General features: G+C 39.6%; 1 protein-coding gene across 1 annotated transcript in view; it reads left to right on the top strand.

The window, feature by feature from the left end:
* Gad1 (glutamate decarboxylase 1) overlaps positions 1 to 3,229 on the top strand; it is a 36,873-nt gene extending 33,644 nt beyond the window's left edge. Inside the window, exons 14-16 of the mRNA XM_027946097.2 lie at positions 843 to 950; positions 2,204 to 2,293; positions 3,056 to 3,229. Of these exons, the coding sequence (XP_027801898.1) occupies positions 843 to 950; positions 2,204 to 2,293; positions 3,056 to 3,229 (372 nt within the window). The remainder of the gene's footprint in view (positions 1 to 842; positions 951 to 2,203; positions 2,294 to 3,055) is intronic.
* The last annotated feature ends 22,059 nt before the right edge of the window (positions 3,230 to 25,288 follow it).

Genomic DNA, 25,288 nt, shown 5'->3' with positions numbered 1-25,288 from the left:
GGCTAAGCGAAGTAAGCCAATCCTACAAAACCTAGGGCCAAATGTTTTCTCTGATATGTGGTTGCTAATTCACAATAAGGTGTGGGGCTAGAGAAGAATAGAGTTACTTTAGATTAGGTAGAGGGGGTGAAGGGAGGGGAGGGGTATGGGGTTAGGAAGGATAGTAGAATGAATCAGACATTATTACCCTATGTACACTATAACTATACAACAGGTGGGATTCTACGTCATGTACAACCAGAGGAATGAGAAATTATACTCCATCTATGTATGATGTATCAAAGTGCATTCTACTATCATGTGCAACTAATTAGAACAAATAAAAAAATAATTGCTGGAAAAATAAAATATAGAACATATAAAATATAAGCCAATATTTTCATTAGAGTCAGTATGCATAAAATTACTCTGTTGAATGGCTTTAATAGTTTCTTAATGCTTAATTGTGTTGTCTATAACTCATGTCATCCTGGACTGGTTATGGTTTGTGGACTGGCCTCAGTCCAGATATGACTCTTTGAGAGCACTATCCTAAAGAAATGAGAAATGGGCATCAAGTTGAGGTTATGAATAACTAGCAGGAAGCTCAAAGTCCTATTGAGAATAACTGCCCAGAGAACAGAGTGTCTTCAAGAGAGAAAGCAAGTCCACTTCATCTTACTGTCCTCAGAGCTTTGAAAAAGCTGTACTTATTCAATTAGATGGTTTTTTCTGACTGTCTCTATCCAGGAACACTCCTTTTGATATTCCCCATAGACAAGGACAGCATAGCCTTCCCAAATGCCCATCCCAGGGAAATACAACTTACCATCAACAACTATGACCTTTTTCTTTAAAAACAGGGCACAGTGGGATTTGAAAATCAAATCAACAAATGTCTAGAACTGGCTGAATATCTCTACACCAAGATTAAAAACAGAGAAGAATTTGAGATGGTTTTCGATGGTGAGGTAAGTGGTTATGGACCAATGCATAGCACTTCCAGAAAAACCACTGCAGGAATCTTCCAAAGCCAATATTCCCACATCACCATGAGCTGCTTCTGAATTTTCATTCATATGCACTGTTCATTTAATTCCCTCCACGTTCATGAACTTTTCTTCTGGTAGCACTGCACTGACTTTCCCCCCTTTACTTCATTTAAAATCCTGTCACTCTCAGCCAGCTCTTTGCATACTAGAGGTCTTTCCATAGAAGTCTGAATTTTTCATCATCCAGATGAAAATGTACTGGACCTCTATGATAAAGTGTTTCTCAATTCCAAGAAGTTTAGAATGGGATCTCTTAGGTTGGGTATATGTTTACCCACCAAGACCAATTCTAAAATGAGATTCTGTTTTATTCTACGTAGAATAAAGGATTCAGATAAAATTGTCTTTTCCCTGAGTTTATACCCCGACTTCACACAGTAAAGCATTTATCATACTAGTGTTTACGGAGCTCCTACCACATTCCAGACCCATGCCAGGGACTGGATTATACAGTATTGGCCAAAACACATACTCTCTTCCCTAATGGAGCTCTCATTGAATAAAGAAAGATGAAATTGGAGCCAGTGCTGCGAAGAGAAAATCCACTCGGAACCCAGAGTATACAACACCACCTACATTTCACTTTTGCCTGTTTATCAGGCAACCTCAACTATCAGGAAAATACCTGAGAGTCCCCAAATGAGCACAGAAAAAGCTCTGAGCAGTTAAAATCAATGGTCTAGTATTTGGGCATCTCACCCATGGGACCTTATTCTGATTCTTTGCATTATTTTAAACTTTCTACTAGCAGATTGAAAACAACAAATGCAGTGTCTCAAGCCAGTCACTGGCAGATGTGGTGCTAGAAATGGCAACTAGGGAGGAAAGTGAAAGCATCAAAAACAAACTATTTAGTATCAATAAACTAAATTATTTTTCAAGGATCTTCTGTATGTGTGGCTCTACAAATGGCAAGATAAATAGTAACCTTTTTTTTCAATTACCTAAATGTACTTAATATTAATATTTCAGTGTTTAAAAGTGGTAACTGGAGTTATCTAGAAAATTGATTGCAGGGAGAAGCTCTCCTAAGAGATACGATCGGATAAACCAGGCTTTTTCTGACTCATATATTATGGTCTGAGAAACTTCCACTGAGGGTGCATATGGGCTTGGGATCAGTTTTCTCTCATTTTCTCTTAATTATCTTTTGTTTGTTAAAATCTTTGCAGCCTGAGCACACAAATGTCTGTTTCTGGTATATTCCACAAAGCCTCAGAGGTATTCCAGATAGCCCTGAGCGACAGGAAAAATTACACAGGGTATGGACTTATTTTTTTGTTTCACCTAATTCTTTGCAGTTTCTCTGGTCAGGACATCCTCATTCTAATGAGAAAGAAATGAAAAATAAAGACTTGGGGTGGGCTTCTAGCGATGGGTGTTGGTGAGCCATCTTGTTACATTGTTCTCAGGTCTAAATTGAGCCCTTGCTGCAGTTCAAATATAACAGGGAGCTCTAAAGAACGCATCTTGCCTTAGGAAGGATGGCATTCTTCATTACAAGAATCCTGTGCGGAGCAAGTGAATGACAGACATATTTCTAGGAACATTTGACATGAAACTATGTCCGTTATGATACCTTTTTATTAAGTCTAAGTCTACTCTAATGTTGATTCATTTCAGCTGTTGATTTCTGTATTTATTATCCAGAGTTGTTAGTAATATATTTATGTAATATTTTGTTTATCCAACCACAGACCAAATCCATGTTTAACACAGTATCCTGAGCTCCTATGCAGAAGCCTTAATTTGTATTGTTAAATTTGTCTTTGTTTTTCTTTATTTTTGTTGTTCCATGACTGACTTTCAAAATTCAGTCACCCAGTACTTTCTGAGGGATCTTATGACTGACTAGGTGGCTTAAATAGTCATTAGATATTAGCCACAAAACACACCTGATATAAAATATTTCTTTGTGCTTATATCAGTGTAGACACAAATGGTGAAAAGCCAGTTGGGTTGAACTGTTAAAAAGAGAAGGTGTTAATATTGGTTTTGAGTTTTGTTTTGTTTTCCATTATAAGGTGGCTCCAAAGATCAAAGCCCTGATGATGGAGTCAGGCACAACCATGGTGGGCTACCAGCCTCAGGGGGACAAGGCCAACTTTTTCCGGATGGTCATCTCAAACCCAGGCGCCACCCAATCAGACATCGACTTCCTCATTGAGGAGATAGAAAGACTGGGTCAGGATCTGTAATCACCCTCGAAGAACATTAGTTGATGGGACTCCCTTTCCCCTCTGACACTCTAGAACAAACCTCTATAAGTTGCTGAAACACATAGGTCATTTCATTGAAGGAAAATATAATATCTTGAAGAATACTTGTTACAACTTTAAGCTTGTTAGAGTTAGCAGGAAATAATGTTCTTTTTTTAAAAAAAAGTTGCACATTAGGAACACAGTATATATGTACAGTTATATATACGTCTCTCTCTCTACATATATATGTGTATAGTGAGTGTGGCTTAGTGCTAGCACACAGCATGTCTCCTGCCCCAAGGGAATTAACTTCACTTTCAGCAGTTACTGAGGAGTTAAACACATTGCAAACCAGCTTGCCCAACAATGGCAGGAAAGATGGTCTCCAAAATGCTGTGTCATAGAGGCCAAAGGGAATGTTGGTGATGGGAGTTGACCTCCCTGTCAGAGTTTCTCCGACCTGAAGAATGATGGATGAGAAAAAGCACTACTAGATGACAAGCATCACGCCCTCCCCATTAGTGTACTGTTAGGGAAAAACAGTAGCAGTCATTGTTACAGGTGTACTATTGCTGCATTTTTAGAGATTGATTTGTGTAGATTGTGTATATTACCGTTGTCTGATCTTGGGTGGGGGGAACATATGTAATGATTCAATACTGTTTAACTGTATGTCAGTGAAATATTGCTTATTTATATTCAGAGATTTACCATGTTAAAGAGGCATCTTGTATTTTCTTTCCATTTGTAATGTATCTTATTTATATATTAATGAAGTAAGTTCTGAATACTGTTTATGGTATTTTCATGCATTTGTGAGCCAAAGAGAAAAGATTGAAATTAGTGAGACGTGTATTTATATTAGAGTGCCCTTAAAATAATGATTTATGCATAAGTGTACTGTCTGTAAAAGAATTCTGATATTGTACATAGAGTCATATATATTGATATCTTATTACTTCAAAAACATCTGCTCTTCTCTTGCCTTCTGTCTGGCTGTATGTCTGGTGTTCTCAATGCTTTTCTAGTAATTGCTGGAAATAACTAGATCTCCTGTAATTTTGTAGTAGTTCATGACCAATCTCTGTGACTCGCTTAGCTGAAACCTAAGGCAATGTTTCTGAAGAACTTCTGAAGATCTCTGATAAACTACCAGTTTCACAACTGTTTTTGAAGAAACGAAATCTACACTGTGCGTTTTAGAGTATGCAAGAAGAACGTAAATAAATATATTCTCCATGGAGAATTTGAAAAATATTTCTTCTCACTTGTATTTCATATAAAGAACGATTTTGAGTTATAATTTTACTTAGCCCATTCACTTTCCACTAGCTAAGTTTAGGTGATGCTCAGTGTCTTCATTAAGCTAAGATTCAACCTGTTGTCATAGATCCTGAGCCCCTCATCTATAAAAACAATCAATCATCTATATTGATTGTAGTTAAATAAAATTTGCTGTTCAAGCCTTAAGAAAAGTTGATCCCACTTATCATTTTCCTATTTATAGCTTGGAGTTCCATTCATTCAACAAGTATTTTCTTTCTCTATATCAGGCACTGTTCTGGACACTGAGGTGTTGTGCATGGCAGACACATATTCCTTCTAGTGAGGACTGTATATCATTTGGTGTCAGTGGTCTCTGAATGTGTGTAAGATCACAGACTCATACCATCTTACTGCATTTTCTTGTATAATAGTCCTAATTCATTTCCTCAGGAAATGTATTTTGGAGTTGAATTATTAGAAAATAGGGCCCAATTTCTACGATATTCTATTAAGTGATAATAAATATTATCTTATTCATATAAATTCATATTCACTGCATACTAATGTTTTGTGTGAACAAAGGTTTCATTTGACTTGGGTAAATTGCCAGGTGTAGGATTCCTAGATTATATGGAAATAACTAGATCTCCTGTAATTTTGTAGTAGTTCATGAGTATGTCTAACTTTATAAGGAACTGTTAAGCCATCTGCCAAAGTGGCTGCACCATTTTGCATTCTCAGTAAAAATGCACAAATTTTTCATTTACTACATATTCTTGCTGACATATGGTATTGTCAACTTTTTTTTTTTTTTTTAAAGAAATGAAGCACTCAAGCTGGGTTTGTGGCTCAGCAGTAAAGTGCTTGCCTAGCACATGTGAGGCATTGGGTTTGATCCTCAACACCACATAAAAATAAATAAATAAAATAAAGGTATTGTGCGCAACTATAACTATATGTATATATATGGCAGAATATATATATATATATATTCTCATATATATATATATATATATATATATATATATATTCTCATATATATATATATATATTCTCATATATATATATATATATATATATATATATATATTCTCATATATATGTGTATGAGAGAAATGAAATGAAACACTCTACAAATTGTAAAGTATGGTTTTAGTTTACTTTTGCATGATGCACTTTGGAAGGATTCCACTGGAGTCCTTCACCTTGGATGCAGTCAAGGTCTCTCCTCTGGTGACCAATTAGGACACAAACCCTTTGTCCTGAGTCTGTAGCAGTCTCTGCTGTCCAGACCTTAGTTGGGAGTCCCTCTCCTTCAGGCATTTCTCTTGAGTGGGATCATTTTTATTTAAAATCATCCCAGATTATATAAGGAGGATTTTTTTAACACACATACATAGGGTAAAGAATAAAAATAATGTTATCTATCACCATCTACCCTAGCTGGTGACTTAATGATGGGCTCACAAAATCTGACTATTCCAATAACTTAAGAAAATGACAAAGAAGAAAGCATGCAAACACACAGAAGTACCTTTTCAATAATCCAGGGACAGCTCTGAGACCTTCAGGGTCCATGGAAAGAAAGAGAGCCACTGGAATTCTTTATTCTTATATAGGAGACACAAGGGGAGGTTCCATGGAACATTCTATCCCCAAAAGGGCAAAAGGGTAGGATTACAAAGGAGCAGGTGAGTGTAACTCAACCCCAGTGGGTGACGCCTAGTCCTGGAGCCACGCCTTGTTATCTTAGCAGGGGTAATGCCCAAGTTACTGCGACCTGGCATTACCTTGCCAGACTGAATGCAATAGTTGTTCAGAACCCGGTGCATCAGGACTTGAAGTCATCTGCATCCAGGGCAGCTCCCGACAGTTATTGTTGAGTCCCCACTACTCAGTCTAAGATACAAAACATCAAAGTACCTTAGAGCTCTCCAACCCCATCTTGTACTCTTCCCTAATGGGATGCTCCCCTCTCCCCAAGAAGTGATCACTAGTCTGAATTTTGTGCTATCACTCTTTTCTCTATTTAGTTTTACCACATATATAGACATTGTTGTTTAGTTTTGCTGGGTTTTGAACTTTATGGAAGTGAAATAAAACAGAATTTATTACTTCTGTGACTTATCTTTCTATTCAACATTATAATTTTGCAAGTCCAGACCTAATCCATAGAGACTTGGTGCAGTTAAAAAAAAAAAGGTACCCGTTCCTTCAAGAACAAGCTTCCCTTTGCCAGTGGGGGTACCTACTCAGTCCATTGGCACAACCTGAATGCAAGCTGTATGTGGAAGCCCCATGTTTTCGGGATTCACCTTCAACATTCAGTTTTATTGCTGTCTTGCTATTGCAGTGCATGGGTACACTTCACTTTGTCCATTCTCTGGGGAGTGAATATATGAGTTTTCCCAGTTTTTTTGCCCTCGGGCACAATGTTGTTATGAGCATTCTTATATTTGTTTCCTGACACCGTATGCAAAAGATTTTTAAAGCTTTATAATACCTAGCAGAGAAATGGTTGGGGCAGTGTTGTTGAACTTTATTGAACGAAGCCGAGCAGTCATACCAAGTGGCACTACACTCAGCAATGCAGTTACTCCTCACCCTCACTTGGCCTTAAACTTTTCCCAATTTGGTGGGTATAAAATCATATCATATATGGATTTAGCTTGTTTTTTTTTTCTGATTACAAATGAGGTTGAACATCTTTTCACATTATTATGGACTTTTGTTCTATGAGATGCATAGATCATATCCATTGTCCAATTTTCAATTGAATTATCTCTTCTGATTCTTTAACTCTTCTTTACATATTTCATATACTGATTTTTTTTTAATTATGTGTTTAGTGAATTTTTTCTCCTAGTCCCAAACTTTTTTTTTTTGCCTTTTTGCTCAACTAAAATGGTCTTTTAAAAACAAGTTCTTGCCTGGCATGGTGGCACATGCCTTTCATTCCAGTGACTTGGGAGGTTGAAAGCAGGAGGATGAAAGTTGGAAGTCAGCCCCAGTTACTTAGTGAGATTATGTCTGAAAATTAAAAACAAAAAGGACTGGGGATATAGATCAGTGGTAAAGCACTCCCAGGTTCAATCTCTAGTACCAAAAAAGTTCCTAAATTAATATAGCCAAATTTATCAAAAAATTTCCTCAAATTATAAATGTAGTCCCATGTATTGACTTCTAGGTTTTATGGATTTAATGCCTTTCACATTTAAGTCTTTGGTTTATCTTGAGTTGACTTTTGTATTTAGTTCTCCATTGAGAGTGAAAGGGCTATTATCATCCTTTTACTCTTCTACATAAATTTTGAGATCAATTCATCAAGTTCCACAAAAACAAATTCTTTTGGAGTTTTTCTTGAAATTTCACTGAATGTGTGGATCAAGAACACTAATATCTTTTTTAATATTGAATATAGCAACTAAAAGCATAGTATGTATCTCCATTTAATTAGGTCATCTGTAATGGCTTTTAATAAGCTTTCAAAATGGATATGTAAATTTTTTGATAATTTATTCCTAGGTGTATTAGATAGATAGATTTATTTTTTAACTGGGGATTGAATTCAAGGGCACTTAACTACCGAGCCACATCCCCAACCCTTTTATTTTTTATTTTGAGACAGGGTCTTACTAAATTGCTTAGGACCTCACTAATTTGTCGAGGCTGGCTTTGAACTTGAGATCCTCCTTTCTCAGAGTCCTGAGTTGCTGGATTACAGGCACTTACCACCATCCCTGGCATATATTATTATTTTAAGTGGCATATTTTTAAAATTTCATTTTATAATTGATTGTTATTGATACATTGAAATGCCTTTTTTAAAAAATATATTTCCAAAGATTTGGGCTTTTCTTTTTAAATATTTGTTTAGTTGTAGATGAACACACATTATCTTTATTTTTATGTGGTGCTGAGGATTAAACCCAGTGCCTCACACATGTGAGGCAAGTGCTTTACCACTGAATTACACCCCAGCCCTGTCATTGCCTTTTTTAAAAATTAATTTATTGAAATATCATTGCCTTTAGGCAACGAGCATTGATTTTGCACCTAGAAAGCTTACTCAAACTCAATTTTGTGCCATTTATAAATAATGACAATTTTGTCTATTCATTTTTTTGATTCTTATGGGGTTTTTTTCCCTTTCCTTGATATGCTGCACAAACCAAACCAAAATATCCAGTATAGTTGAAAAAAAGGAATGTTAGTGGACATCCTTGCCTTACTCCTGATATTGGAGGAAATGTTTTCACCGGTCACCACTGATTTTGTTTCTTGTGTTTTTTTTTTTGTTTGTTTTGTTTTGTTTTGTAGTTGTCCTTAATTGGGGTAAGGACATTGGTTTTCTGAGTTGGCTGTAAGTTTTTATAGTAAATATGTGTTTAATTTCATCAATAACATGTTCTGCACTTGTTGGAATGATCATGTCTTTTTTTTTTTTAGCTATTAATATAGTGTTACTTGAATTTTTTTAAGTTTTCCATATTTTATTAAGTCAGTTTTTGCAAGTTGTATATTTTTTCAGGAATTTACACATACTTTAAATTGTCATATTTGTTGGCATAAAATTGTCTGCAATCGCTTCTTCTTAAAAACTGTTTAATTTATATTTATATTCCCCATTGTTTCCTGATAGTCTTAACTTGTGTCTCCTCTCTTTTGCTATGATTACTCTTAGCAGAGTTTTGTCATTTTCATTAAGCTTTTCAGAAAGGGTTTGTCAATACTCTTGATTATATGATTGCTTCTTACCTCATTAATTTCTCCTTCTATATTAATATGTCCTTCCTTCTACTTAAAGATACTTTTTTTAGCTTAATCTGCTTTTTCTTTTACTAACTTCTCAGATTGCATGCATAGGTCATTAATTTTGAGCTTTTCATCTTTTCTAAAGGAAGCAATTAAGAGTATATGTATTCCCTGCAAGGATCTCATTGGCTAGATACCACAAGTTTGGGCACATAATATTGTGTTATCATTCTATTCTGAATATGGGAGAGCTGACAGTTTTCCCTTATACTTTGTTAATTTTTGTTCTCTTAGTTATAAATGAATTTTAATTTTTATATTTTTCTGGTAACTTAAAACTTTCATCACTAGGTAGTTACCAACTTTATTTTGCCTTTTTTTCTAATAGTCTGTTTTGTCTGATACTAACACAGCTATACTATTTTTCCTTATATAGTCTTTGCCCAACATATTTATTTTCTTCTCTTTGAACTATAATATTTCTGTCTTTGTTTTAGGCTTGTCCTGTATAAAAGGCCTAGAGCTTAATTTCATCATTCTTCCAATCTATTTTTGTCTTTTAACTGAAGGATGTCATCTAATCACTTATTGTGATTATTGTCATATTTGCATTTCATTCCACCATCTTATTTTGTACAATGTGCGCTCTCTCTCGCTCTCTCTCTTTTAATTACTGTTTGTATTTTGTTTCTGTTATTTTACTCTTTTCCTTCTCTGCTCACAGGTTATATTCTGCTTTTCCACCATTTCACAATAATGTTACTCTCCTCACAAATCACATGGGAACCTTAGAATACTTTTACTCTGATCATTTCCTCCCCATTTTTATGCCAATATTATCCAGTATTTTAAATATCCTTTTGAACCTCACAATTTATACAGTAATCATTTTATTCAGATGACTTTGGCTTAGATATGCCCATATATTTACCATTACATTTGTGCATGGTTCCTTCTTACATCTCAGACCTTCCATTTAGGTCATTTTCTTTTTCCTTGATCTGCATGTGTTTGAACTTTTCTTTATTGAAGCCTGTTAATGGCCCCTCTTGTAGAACAAGCTCTGTAACTTTGCTTCCCAGGCTTCATTTGTGAGGCTGGTTTGAAAGCACAGTGATGTGCTGTCTTGAGGATGAGAAAGGTAACTAGGAGTTAACAGCACCATTCCAGTCCTACCATCTAGGCATTATAGGATTCTGTTATCTTTTACACATAAAGGAAACCAAATACATGCATCATTTACCTGCCAGTAACAAACCCTTTGACCTGAGAAAATGATGTAAAGCAAATTAATAAAGGGTATCTCACTATGTTTGGAGCTAAAGAATGAAATTTTTTGTAATAAACATGGTATGCTAGGTTGCTTTAATATTCCAACAAAACCACTTCAAGACTCTTTTTCCTGTTTTCTCATTATCCATAATGGATTTTCCTCCCTAAAGTCAAGGTGTTGGCAGAGCTGTGCTCCTTCTGCAGGTTCTAGGGGAGACCTCATTCTTTTTCCAGCTTCCAGAGTCTGCCACATGCCTTGACTCAGGGCTCCATCTCACATCTCCATCTCTGACTCTCCTACTTCCCTCTTTCCTTTATAAGGACCCTGACGTTTACATTGGGCTCACCCAGATAATCCAGATAATCTTCCAGTCTCAAAGTCATTTTTGCCATGGAAGGTAACATATTCATAAGTCCCAGGGGCAATGGTATGGGCATCTTTAGGGACTATTGCTCAGTCTACCTTAAGAACCTATGGGTAGGGTTGGGGCTATGGCTAGTGGTAGAGCACTTGCCTAGCATGTGTGAGGCACTGGGTTTGATTCTCAGCACCACATATAAATAAATGCATAAAATAAAAGTTCATTAACATCTAAAAATATTTTTAAAAAAGAAAAAAAGAACCTACAGGTAGCATCCAACATAAATAAGGGCGCACAGGGGCCAAGGTACCTTCTGACACAAACCTCATCTGAGGAAAAGGCAAAACTGATGGTCCACGGACAGTGAGAAGGTGTGAACAGGAAATCTGTTAAGTTGAGCTGGAAATATCCTGCTGAGAGTATTTTTTATAGACAAAGACCTTAGATTATTCTTAAGAACTAGTGTCAGAGATCTATGAAAAGGGGTTAGTGAGAAGGAAAGTTGTTTCACTATAACCTGAGAAATTTAGAGCGCAAGATGATATTTGGAGGCACATAACATAGTGGAATCCACAATGGGGGAGTGTGGGGAGAGTGCCAATGGCTTTGTGGAAAGGGCCAAGCCTTCTGCCAGGAACTCAAGTTAGTGGATTAAGTTTGGCAAAAACAAAGAGTTTAATGATGGTGGTTTTAAAGTAGTTAACCTTTTTTTTTTTACTTTTGTTTAAAATGTTTTTTTATTTGTACTTGGACACAATACCTTTACTTTTTTTATTTTTATGTGATGCTGGGGATCGAACCCAGCGACTCACACGTGCTAGGCGAGTGCTCTACCACTAAGCCACAACCCAGCCCCAACTTTTTTCTTTTGAAACAGGGGGCTTTTATTTACTATTATTTGTGTGTGTGTGTGTGTGTGTTGCTGGGGATTGAACCCAGGGCCTTGTACATGTGAGGCAAGCACTCTACCAACTGAATTGTATTCCCAGCCCCAAAGTACTTAACTTTTGAGGATGTTTTTTTCCACCCATAAATATAATTTTAGGCCTAAAGGGAAGAGAACCAGGTGTACCCATGCCAGGACAACGTGGCCATGATGGAGCTCACCTAGTCACTCTAGCCGATGTGAGTAGAGAAACAGCAGGCAGATCTGCTGGCAGGAGGACATGGTGTGGTGAGTTATCTTGGGCTCTTCTTGTGCCCCTGGTCCTCAAAATATGGGTGTGGGGGAACAGAAGAGTATGTGAGCAATGGTTTTATACTCTGGAGCAGATTAATTAGTGAGGTTTTTCTCTTTTCCCCAAATTGATACTTGGGATCCATCACTGGAGACACAAAAGTGGTAAGTACTCCACATTCTAAAGACAACTGCCAACCTTTGGATCACTTATGGATTACTGGGGGGTCAGAGCTGGCCCTTTTAACTATAGCAAGTTAAATACAACCCCAAGACCTTCTCAGAGAAGAGAGAAGGTATTTGTCAGGGTCACAAGTTGGGGCTCAACACCCAGAGCATCTGGAGGCTGGAAAGGAGACATCCCAGAGGAGATGCAAGCTTCCCCCACCCCACCCTGTGGGCAATAAAGGAAGAGGAATAGAGCAGTCTGCAGGCTGCCTCTACCACTTCACATCAGCATAAGCCTAGCAAGATGGAAAACAGAGAACTTTGTAAAGTTGGAACATCTTTAATAATCAAGAGTGATCAGGAGGTTATAGAATCTAAGTTAACACCAAGGGTCCACTAACTGATGAGAAAGAGAGATTCAATAACTGAAACCAGAGACTGGAAGACAAAACCAGATCATGGTTTACCCCACTCTGTTAGGCTTGTTCAAGATGTTCACAACTAATTTGCAATAATGGCAGAATAAGCACAAGCATTTTCCCCTGGTAGTATTCGGGCTGTGTTATCTTTCCTAGGAGCAGAAGAGATTTCCCCAACAGCTTCAGAGAACAAAACCTAAGAAAGGGGCACAAAGCAGACTCGGTCATTTTATGAGCAAACAAAGACAAAGGACTTTGCCTAGGTTTCTTACATACTTGCATGTTGGGAGGAGGGAGCAAAAGGAAACTGTATGAGGTCCCATCAAGGAAAAGGCTCCATCATGCCAGGCTGTAGGGGGGTCCTTCCTTACTAGTGATGTTTGGAGCATGCTTGCAGACCCAGAGAGCATGTTCCATGCCATGGCTGACTGGGAGCCACTGAGTGTACCTTGTCAGAATGCAGCCCAGCCTGGCTGGGTGAATTCCCGTGCATTTAAGGGGATACTTCTGTTACCGTCTAGGGGTGCTGGGTTCATTGTCTCCATTCAGCAAATAATTGAAGAACAGGACACAGAGATAACAAGCAAGAAGTAGATTTATTGCAAAAGCAATGGAGTTACAGAGATAGATTTCCCTGAAGAGAAGGGGCCCCAGAGCTGAGAATCCAGGGGAGGAGTTTTGGGCTGTTCTTTTTATGGTCTCTGGAATTTTCTCCTTTCTTTATCTCCTCCCCTGTTCATGCTCTCCTCACTATTATTGATTGGTGCCCCCTCTGTCCATGTGTCTGTATTCTTTTTTTCTATTGGATCTCCTACTTAGAAGCACAAGTACAGAAGCGTCTGACTGATTGGGTCCCTGCTTATATTCATGAGCACTTTTGTCAACCAGGAAGTTGACCTCATCAGAAGACCCTCTCCGTGCTCCTTGTTCTGGCCCTGCCCCCAAACCCCTCACTCACCATCTTGCCCTGACTGCCTAAGCCTTTCTGTATCTCCCTCACTTCCTCACCTGGGCCTTCTGAACTAGCTAGAAAGAATTTGAGCAGGCCTGGATCTCCCCCAAATAACACTTGAGAGTAGCCCCAAAGAAATAGGGTTTTGCTACTAATGCTGTGACCATATTTCTACTTCCATGCAGATATGGCCTGGGCAAAGGAACTCAGAGACCAAATTCCAACTTCTTTCTTCCCCTCAAGTTGATCTAAAAACTCACTTTCAATCCTCAAACTTCTCTGAATTCCTTGGAAATGCCAAGGTCTTTTATTGGCATAGCTTCAGTTTCATTTTGTTGGAGCAAATCGATGTAACCTCTCAGGCCAAATCACACCTCTGCCCACGCGGACCCTCATGCACCACATTGCCGCTGTCGTCAACTCCCACTTAGTGGATAAGAGAGATTTTTTCCCCCACTTTCTTCCGTCCAAAGTAGGTTGAAAATGGAGAAGACTTGAAAGAAAGAAAGAGACAAAGAGGAGGACAAAGAAGAAAAAGAGTAGAAAGGGAAGCCTGGGGCCACACTTCTTAATTGCAGGGCCTTGGGACAAAATCAGCTGGAAGGAAGGAATGGAATGAGGTGAGGGTTAGGGCGCTCAGTGGGCTTCAATTACAACTTTAGAACAAACTGGTTGGGCCATGGTTTCAGACATTAAATGAAAGGATAGCCTCTTGCCTTGCTCTAGCCAGAGGCACCTGAGAGGAGCTGGAACCCTCCTGGGAGGGAGAAGTAGAAAGGTGCCTTGTTTTAATGTTACTTTTAGGAGTGGGGTTGGGGTGGTGATGGTGGTGAATGGAATAAATAGAAAGGGAAAAGAAAAGCAGAACCCTTCCTTTGTGCTTTTTTAACAGAAAAGCCCTCATTGTTTCTCCCCAGCCTCCACAGGTGCCACCTAGTGGACAAGCTGCTCATCCGCAGTAGAACCTGCCTGCCAGGGTTGACATTGAATCCCTACCTTGCTTCACCTACCAAATGCAGGAGCATAAAGGATGTTTTCACCTCTTAAAGGCTGCCCATCACACTGGGAAAGAGGCTGATCAGGGATTCTGGCAATGGCCTAGGAATGCCAGGGATCCCCAAGTGGTGGACAAAGCAAAGGGAAGTCTGTGACTGCTAGACTCAAGCCAGGAGACTGAAACTAGAAGATCAGGGTTACAGCTGCCTGTGGACAGCAACAAGCAAGGATCCTGGAACTTCTGGCATCTGAGGAGGCAGGTTGGAACTCACTGTTGCTTAGAACAGCTCTGACATTTAGAAGGTAATTATTCAAGACAGTAACACCAGCCAACTGAAATCAGTGTCGAGTTTATTGTAGGTGGGGAATATCTGTCCTCTAATCTATACTGTATTTTGTACCTCTATGTGTGAATTCTGGGCCTGAAGAAGACTTTAGGGGTCTGTGGGAGTCTGAAAATACGGAATATTTCAACAAATCTGAAATAAATTTATGATACAATCAAAAGATTCCTAAATAATATGGTTGCTCAGTCCTTTGCAAAAGACCATGAAGAGTGCCAGTGGCCAGAGATAAAGCAATAGTGAAGCAACAAACAGGAACCCTCTTTCTATGTACCCACAACCCCTTCAAAGGGGTTAGTCCTGCCTCAGATATCTTGATGAAGGTATGAAGTAACAAAGTACAAGCCTTCTTCAGGAGGGAACCAGATACTCTTGAACAGTTACCCAGTCAACTACAGGCTGCCAATCCATAGGCAGCCATCAGATGATGATGGAAGGGATGCTGTCAATCCAATATGATGTTGGAACTTTAGATTAGGTGGATTTTTAATAACTGAAAATGACCATAATGTTGAAGAAATTACCCATGATACTGTTAGAGGACCTCTCGTCCAATGGGCAGTGAGATATATTTTAACAGTTGGAGTTAATAGGCAGGGAGGGGGACCAGATACATAGATTTGCATAGTATTAAGAAATGATAACTGCGATAAGCTACCAACCTCTAAATTGCAGGTGCTTAATGCAAGGGTGCTTATTTCTCTTTCACATTACAAATTTTGGCAGGCAGTTTTCTACTTGGTGATTCAGGATCCCAGTCTCCCATATAATGACTCCACCATCCCCTGTGACCTCCAGTCATCCTCCAGCTGGCACACAGGGAATGAAGGAAGGAGAAGTAAGAAGAGGACTTTCTTAAAGGCCTTTGGTTCACAAGTGGTACTCCTATGTACAAGGTACACCAGGAGATGCAGCCTCAGCCTGGACCCCTACTATACAATCAAAAGGGAATAAAACCCTCTGGTGGAAACCGGCCATGTCTGTTGTTGGTATTAAAAGACAGAGCTAGGCAGATCTATTTTTCCCCTGGGAATTTCATCTAGCAAACCAATGAGGAATTGTTCAGTTTGTGATTGAGCTATGGCTAAAGGAATAAATCCATTAAGATTGACATGAGGTGTAGGAGCAGGGGGGCAGGACATGAGCAACTTTAAAAAGAAATGTATTTCTTATGGGAAAAAGTCAAGAAATGAGCTGTCCAGTGCTGCTCTGTTATCTACACTCCATAAAGTCCTTAGGGATCCAGGCACCTTCTGTTGTGTTGCAATAGGCATGGCCTCCATTCTCAGGAATGGTTTCTTTCTAGTCTCCCATAACTACTCGATGTCCAGTCATCTGTCCATAGTCTCACCAGCAAGGTGACCAATCAGTTGACCTTAACATAGGGAGTCTAGTCTGGACGATCCAGGTAGGTCCACTGCAATCACCTGAGCCCTTAAAAGCAGAACTTGGACAGATGTGGCAAAGGGAGAATCAGGACACCATGGCTGTTTTGAACATGGAGGGGATCATGTAAGAAGAAACGCTAGTGGCCACCAACTGACACCCCAGCAAGGAAACAGGGACCTTGGACCTATAGTTGCAAGAAAACTCTATCAACAGCCTGAATAATCTAGGAAGTCTTTCTTTCCCAGAGCCTCCAAATGGGAACCCAGCCTAGCCAACATCTTGAGCATGAAACTCCGAAGAGTCCAGCCAAGCACACCCAAGCTTCTGAACTTCAGAACTGTGAGACAATAAATGGGTGTGTTGCAAGCTGCTATGCTCATGAGACTCCATAATATAGCAACAGAAAACTAATTCCAAGACCAACTGAGTTAGCTGGAGCAGCAGGTCACCCAAAAGTCACATGGTGTAACCATTTTATTAAGCACTCTTGACTCAATGAATCCAAACTTGACATGATCCTATTTTCCTCCAACCACTGCTAAAATATATCTCACTGCCCATTGGATTAGAGGTCCTCTAACAGTATCATAGGTAATTTCTTCAATCTTTTGGTTATTTTTAGTTATTAAAAATCCACCTAATATAAAGTTCCAACATATTGGATTGACAGCATCCCTTCCATCATCATCTGATGGCTGGTACTCAAGGAAGCTCAAGTGGAGGAGAAGACATGGATGCTCTTTCACTCCTCCTCCCCATCTCTCTATGCACCTTCTCTGCAACATCACATTCCCTTTTCTCCTGTGGGCTGTAGCTCCTCTGGGGGAGGCAGCGTGGTGGGGGGGAGGAGAGGGAAAGGGACATGCATCTTTACTGGCTTAAGGCTGGAGCTGCACAGTTGCCCGCATGGGCATTCCAACATGGCTCAGCTTCTCCCAACCTCTCTCAGGCCTCTGTCAGTCCTCATGGTTCAACTTCATTTACCCCCTCAGGGTCCATTTGACATGAGGAGTCCTTGCCACATCAACCAATGAGAGTGAATCCTTCTGCTGGTGCCCTCTTCTCTTGGCCCTGCTATCATGCCCCAATCCTCATTTGTTCTGCTCAGAAAGGTACAGGACAAATTCACATGTCTACTGCCTAACCAGACATCTAGTAATACAGCAAAATACCGAAATCTCCCTTTTTCAAGTTTCCCACTCTCTGTGAGTGGATCTCCTGAAATTCTTCTCCCACTATCTAGCTTGGAAGAGGAAGGGCATTCCCTTCCCTCCCCACTTCACTAAAGCAGTGCTAAAGTTAAAATTACTCCATGAAAAATTACTGCATGGCTCACAGGACATGAAATGGGTGGAGACCAGGACTGAGTGATAGATGCCAGTAAAAGAGCCAGTTAAGCCACAGTTTAATACAACCAAGAAAGGGATCTAGCCCAGCGGTTGATGGATCTCTTTAAAACATGAGGTACTTAACATTTCTTTGTCCTCATCTTTGAACTCCAGTCACCAATTCCTGGGCACCACAAATAGTCTCACTCAACATCTGTTTCAACTGTAAAAAAAATATGAAAATTGTCAACACGACCAACTTCCTTCCTTCCTTCCTCCCTCCCTTCCCTCCTCCTCCCTAATTACACATGATATGAAAAAGAAACAAGACTAGTATGTAGACTCACACTAACATTGAAATGCATCAGCTATATTAACACAGAATGAGGATGATGAGACTTAAAGATGTACAAGTTAAAAGAAAAATAAGAATAATGAGAGATTTTAGTGACTGAGTTTCCAAAGCAACTTGGCTTCCAGAGCACTTACTGAAATCTGTGGCTAGATGTATCGAAGTATATTGTCCAAAACAGGATGATAATAGCCTCATTGTCTTCCAGCCTGCTTGGGCCACATCTAGAGAGCCATTGGTAATGGCCTGGGAAGGAGTGGCTAGTAAGTCAATATTGACAGAGTTCAGCAAGGAGCACCTGGATGGGAATGTGCTTTTATAAGGTGCCACTGGGGATGTTTCATTTGGACCTGACTTGAGAAGGGGGAGAGAATAATGACTGCTATTTGATGATGTTGGTAGTTCCAGAAAGCAGAACCGAAGTCAGGGCAAGCAAAGTTACAGAAAAGAACACAACAACTCAATACATGATGAAATGTGATCATTGCCACTGAGTGTTGCCTAACTTGTGACATGTATGAGCTCATTCACCCCTCACAGAAACCTAGAAGGTTGGTACCATTATTATATATAGTTAATAGATGAGGAGACTGGGTGGTACCAAGTTTAAGTAACTTGTTCAAGGTCACAAGCTCTTGAGTGTCAGAATCAATTCAATCCAGGCAGTCTAGCTCCAGAATACACACTTTACTTGAAACCCTCCACTGCCATTCATTCCCTGGAGTGAGATGCTGTCCCTCCTCCCACTCCTTACAGGGAGTGGGCTGCCTTACAGGGTTCTGCACTGGGTGGGAAGTTTGACTAAGAGTTCTCCAGGAACTTTCTGAATTGCTATAGTAAACCAATTTGATTGTCTTCCATGAAAATGATTTTTCACGTAACATAATTCATTCATTCTTTCATCTAACAAATATATATTATTCACTTATTATGAGCCACACCCTGTGCATAATAGTATTCAGAGATGAAGCCCTTCAAAAACCAACTTCTCTTATGGATTTAAAACATGAATAACTATTTTGTTTATCTCAAAATTTTTAGATAGTGTATCTACAAAGGAAATACAGCTTATGCATGCCTTTCATCTTTGCAATGCTGATTCAGTTTATTCTATGTGCAGCTAAATATTTCATCCGAGTTCAGCCGGCAGGAGTCATTATAGAGCCAGCTCTATGATTCATACCTTGCCAAAAATATGTTCCTGGATTTTCTTAAACTACAGATTATTGATCAGTGCCCAGAAAAACTTATTCTATCTCTTTAGAGACCACACAGTGGCCACAATTCCTAGCATCCCAGGCATAGAGCTGTTGTCTCTCCCAAGAGACTCAACTCATACTGAATACCTCTACAAAATGTGAAATGCAGCGTGTTCTATTTTGAAGGTCAAAGTCTTGAGTCACTGGGAAATTGTTCCAGGAAGAATAAAAGACATTTCTTTGTAACCAGTTTATGTTTATATCCAAGCCAAGCACAGGAATATTTAAATGTGACAAAACCAAATATAACAGAAAAGGAGGAAAGTTATTTTAAAAACTACCTGCAATTTGAGGAATTTGGTAGGGAGAGACTTTTTCCCTTAGAAAAACAGCCTAATGGATGATATTGGTTACCAACAAGTAAGCTTCCAAAACAAAGTGCCACAAATGGAATGGTTTAAACCACAGAAATTTATTGTTTCACGTTTTTGAAGGCTAGAAGTCCAAGATCAAGGTGTTGATGAGGTTGATTCCTCTTGAGGGATGTGAAGAGTCCTCTCTCCTTGGCTTGTAGATGGCCATCTTGTCCTTTGTCTCTTCTTATGGTCTTTCCTCTAGTGTATCTGTCTCTATGTCCAATTCCCCTTCTTATGAGGACATTAGTCATATCAAATTAGGATCAGCTCTAATGACCCCATTTGAATTTGATTACCCATAAGAAGATCTTATCTCTGAATAAGGTTGCTCTCTGAGGGACTGGGGGTTAGGTGTTCAACATATCATTTGGGGGGAGGACACAATTAAACCTTATAATAAATGATAAGAAGAAGCACAGCTGGGATAAATTCCCTGGGGAAGGATAGCAAGGACCTTTAAGTGTATCAATGTTTATAAAATGAATCAGACATATCTTTCCTATCCTATATATGAATACACAACCAATGTAACTTCACATTGTATACAACCACAATAATGGGATCCTAATTAGAACAAGTTATTCTATGTATGTATAATATGTCAAAATATACTGTACTGTCATATACATCTAGAAAGAACACATTTTAAAAAAAAGAATAGCAATGTTTAACATCCATTTTAAATATTCTATTCTGTAAATCCTTTCCATTATCAAACAACTTCAGTAAAAAGTCTGCCACCTATGAACAATGCTGAGATTGGGGTGTTTTGGAGAATGAGATTCTCTGTCTGAGGAAGAACTCTCAACCTTCATTTCCCACTCTGCCCACTCTAAGAGCAAGCCTGGAGACTGAACGCCCCTAAAGGATTCCTAGCCATCGCTGGAAGAGGTGCTGATGGCTAAATGTCCTGACTTCCTTGCTTTCTACTTGGGATAACTCTAAAATATGTTCCTCACTGACTCTAGATTCCCACTGGCTTCAAACTCTAGTTGCCCAAGGTGGTAACATGTTATTCACTTCCTTCCCCTTCTGACACACTTCCCCACTCCCTACCACCTCCACAGGGCTTCCTGGGATAACCTCACAAGCAAACTACTGTGGTCAGTCTCTAGTGTGAGGGTTTGCTACTAATGATCCTAAACCTGGACAATGACCCAAAAATCTGCAAACTAAAAACTAGAATCCCAAGATCTTTCTTTGCTTAGTATGGGGGGGCGAGAGTCCTAATATTAACTGTCTGCTACTGTCTTTGATAACCCACTGCCCTAGAAAATAATACTGTATCAAAGTTTCTTGTGTCATTCATGAGCTTTCAGCATTAAATTTGAAAAGTTTGAAAACTACAAATAAATTGTATTTTTAAGTTCAATTTCACTTTACTCCCTGCTAGCACCTTAAAACAGATGGTATCCATTCATATGAAAATGAGGTATAAAAGTGACTTTTATTAAGATTAACATTCAATTTAGGTTTTGCTTTATTATGCATATCACAAATAACTATGTGAGTTCCCTGAAAATAGGTTGTATATATGACATAATTCATAGTTATTCATGCTCTACCAATTGCACTGAAATTATGACGGGAGTTACCACAGAACCTCAATAATCATTACTCTGTAATTTGCAGTTTTCCAGATTGGGGAACTCTTTGGAAGATGCAAGTAACTAGCCAATTGTTTTTAGAGAGTACAGTAATGACTGTTATTACCGAGGAGTTGAATGAAGCTCCTTTTTATGCCCTGAAGATTACTTGATAATTACACTTGATGCTATCATTTTTTTTTTTAAAAAAAGTAACCAATAGATAAATAGACAGCAAACTAAGTATATAATGGTCCAATAATATGGGCCAATATTGTTGGCTGTGAAAATTAACACTATCTTCCATTGATTTTTATTTCTCTAATGGGAACACCTGCTTATACAAGTACACTTAATTAGATGGGTTGCCTTGGCTCATGAGTGGTATTAGAAAAACAAGTGAAATTAAAGGGAAGATTTCTGAGATTTGGTTTATAACATGAAAATACAATAAGCTGCAAAGATGACTCAAATTAGATCAGCTTCCCTTCCCTACCTTAAAACAAACCCAGCTCTATCTTCTGAATCTGCCCAAATCCACTTCCACTTCCTTTCAGCAATCTGATCCTGGACTAGAATTTATTACTACATCCCACTTCTCAGGAAATCTTTATTTTCTGTAGATGAGACCCATTAAGAGATTTCTACATTTAAGTACTGAAAAGCAATATTGCCTCTCTATTTTTTTTTCTTTTTGAACAAAGCCACAGTAGGCCTTCTTCAGACATGTTGTGCAGAGAAACATATTTCCTCCTTCGCGTTGCCCCAGGCCACGGTGCTCAGTGCCTAAAGATTGCTTTCAGTCCCAGTAACCTCTTTCTCCCAGCATCTCCCTCCACTCATCGTTAGACATTCAGAGCACATCAGAGCAAAGCCTGCTTCTATAATGCCAATCCATGTGTTACCCTTCCCAGTGACAATTGCTCTGTCAAATCACTTCTCAGGAATAAATGATTTTCTCCCCATCTTAAAGTACCTCAGTCAGGGGTGAGGGGAAGGCATTTGGGGAGAGTCAAGTGATTTCTGAGTCTGATGTCACAGGCTGCACCTTGTCACATTACCTTCCTGCAACTATAGATATAGTCAACAAAACTGCCCACTGTCCTGATCTCCCTGCCAGAGAAATGGAAGTCCTTGTCTGAAAGCAGCCACAATTACAGCATCAGGACTTAGTCTTTGATGCCCTCATTTTCTGCAGCAGCTATTCCAAAATAAAAGCTTCTGCCTTTCACTGGTAGGTTGCCCTGGGAACCGCTTTGATATGTTTACTGAGATCTTTGTTCATGCCCTGTCTCACAGCTAGTATTGGGCTCCTGTTTCTAATTTTAATAAGACTTACACTAGCCAGCTCACTGAAACAAGCCTCATATTTTTATTCAACTGATTAACTCCAACTGTTTTATGACTAAACCATTTTATTTAATAGTCTCCAAAAGCACCCCATAAAATGCTTCATGAGTCCTTTCTTGGGGCTATTTTAACAAGCAAGATCTACTACACTTTCAAAATTCCTGTGATCAAAGTCTTGTTCACGCCAATTGATAGAAACACTACCTGTAGAAAATCTATTGTCTGTAAGCAATGAAATGACAAAGTGACAAGGTTAAAGTAGACACACTAAGTGCTGATCAGCACTCCCTTGCTCAGGAAATTCCCATCTTTACTCCCTCCCACAGAGGGGGCCACTGGAAGCCACGTTTGTTCTATACATCCCACCACCCTGGCCACAGATGGTTGGACCTGAGAGGAACATCTAACCAACATCTGACCAATCCAAATCTCTGTCACGGGAAATTGGAATTGAATCCAAGAACTTGGTCTGTGTATGTGTTGAGAGCTCAGGAGCAAGCAGTGAGGGTGGGGGACATATGCTGCCATGTGGACAGGGGAAGCAAAAAAGTCAACCTGAAGAGAAAAGAAAATAACAGGTGGAAAGAACCAGAGGTAAAGGGCAAAATGTTCTGACTGCACCCCAGTCCCTGGGTCCATTCCTTACTGAAGTCCTGCTTCAATTGTGCCTGCCCTAGGGTTACCTGAGATCCTGTAGCCTTCTAATCTAACAAAGCCCTTGCTTCTGCATTAGCAGCCTCTTCCCAAGGCCTAGGTGATGCTTTTAAGATGTATCCACACATTCTTTGACTCTTTTTCCTTTAAATGGTGAAGTCTAAGATGAAGACTAACTTCCTCCGCCCAGATGTGGGCTAGACTAACAAAATTAGAATTGATGAAGTTGATGGTATGACTCCTGATGCTGTTTCATAAAAGGTACTGCCATTCCACCTTGCTGTCTTGTACCTCACCTACTCTGAAGTGACCCAGTAGCCATGTCCTGATGATGGGTTATGGAGAGGCCAAGTTGAGAGGCACCAGGGCCTCTTGTCAGACACATGAACCTTCCATCTTGAAGTGGATCCTTCAGCCCCAGTCAAGCCTTCAGATTTGGCTAAAAGCTAATGAGAAACTAAGCCAGAGAGTATTCAGCTAAGCAGCTCCCAAACTCCTGGCCCACAGAAACTTCAGGATAATGTTATTTTAATCCTCCAACTTTTGGGGTGTTTTGTTATGAAGCAGTCTTTAAGACTTCATGTGATATGGGCCCCCTTTCAATTATAATTTCTGGCTTCTACTCTCCTTGCTCATTAAGCCCTGACCCGTGTGTTTTCCTTCTTACAGCCATAGTACAAGGTATTCCCATGACCTAAAGTCCCCTTCCCCCAAATAGCACCTCCTTATCTTTTAGGTTTTAGCTTAAATGTGTATATTTCAGAGACCTTACCTAGCCTCCCTGTCTAAACCTTGTTCTTCCTCTCCACCCCTCTATTTTATCACAATATCCTGTTCTTATTCTTTGTAGATTTAATGACAACTTATAATTATGGATTTATTTGGTTGGGGTTTTCTTGTTTATATTGGTCTTTACCCTAGAACTACAGAGCCAAGCACTCTCAATAATATTTGTGGAATAAATTTTGTAAGTGAAGTGGTTTCCATTAGTGCCAACCAGAATCATAACTAATGACCAAACACAAAAACATAGGGCCAAGTAACCCAGATTCCATTTCCTCATTTGCAATAAGCTGAATGCCCTTTCCAAATGTGTTTTTTTTTCTCTACAAAGAGATCTGTAGGACAGGTAGATGTTTACCTGTGAAGATGGTTCCTGCACCCTGGTGATTTGATGGTCAGAGGCAAATTAAGGGACCATGAACAAGCCAACTTGCCAGTGACTGAGAATCACAGTCACCTGCTCACAGGCCACTCTGCCTCCACAGAGTGGGCATACCTTGTTTTCCAAATCTTTCTGCAATGTCAGAATTTATCCTAACAGCAGAGTAATAGAAAAATCATGCATCTGGTAGACAGTCCCTAGTTCCTTCTCTTGTGCTAGAAGCGCTTCACTCTTCGGCTGACTTCTCCTATGACACTGAGGGGTCCTTCTCCCCTCCCTCTCATTCCAGCCCCATCGTGTCCAGCTCATTCAACTTTCCTCCTCCGTGCAAGCCTCATGGCCCACTGTGTTCTCACACTCCGTCTGGTACCAACAGCACTGAGCTCAATTCACTCCTCAAGTCTATAGTGTACCTCTCAGGACATCCACAGCCTTGAGAACCCCCATCCCTAGGGTCACCATTAGAAGGATGACTTTTCCTCACACCTGAATCTGGGAGACACAGGTAAATTTTCAGAGTAGCCTTCCGTGGGCACAGCCCAGGGTTTTACATGGCTGAATAGACAGATAGCCACAGCGCACTCCCCTCCCCTTTTCTTTCAAAACACCACAGGTCTTATCATATAGGTGTCTATTTCAACATATTTTATTCCTTCTCGACCAGCCTCCCCCTTGCTTACTTATACAAGAAATGGAGGCTATGCTCCATCTCTCCAGAACCATTTGACATAGAACCACAAGGCACTGGATTTTCCTCTCTGTATCTTACTTCTAATTCCTAAGATAGCTTCTGAGAAGTTCAAGTCATCTTGTGGCCAAGTGATGTCAATCGGGGCCCCGACCAATGGTCTGGGGTCTAAGAGGCTGGGAACAGGGTCCTCAGCAGGCTGTGGGAGGAACTTTTCC

This window comes from Marmota flaviventris, chromosome 11, assembly GCF_047511675.1.
Source record: "Marmota flaviventris isolate mMarFla1 chromosome 11, mMarFla1.hap1, whole genome shotgun sequence".
Taxonomy (NCBI): Eukaryota; Metazoa; Chordata; class Mammalia; order Rodentia; family Sciuridae; genus Marmota; species Marmota flaviventris.
The sequence above is the reverse complement of the archived record's forward strand: the minus strand, read 5'-3'. Positions and strand labels throughout refer to the sequence as shown.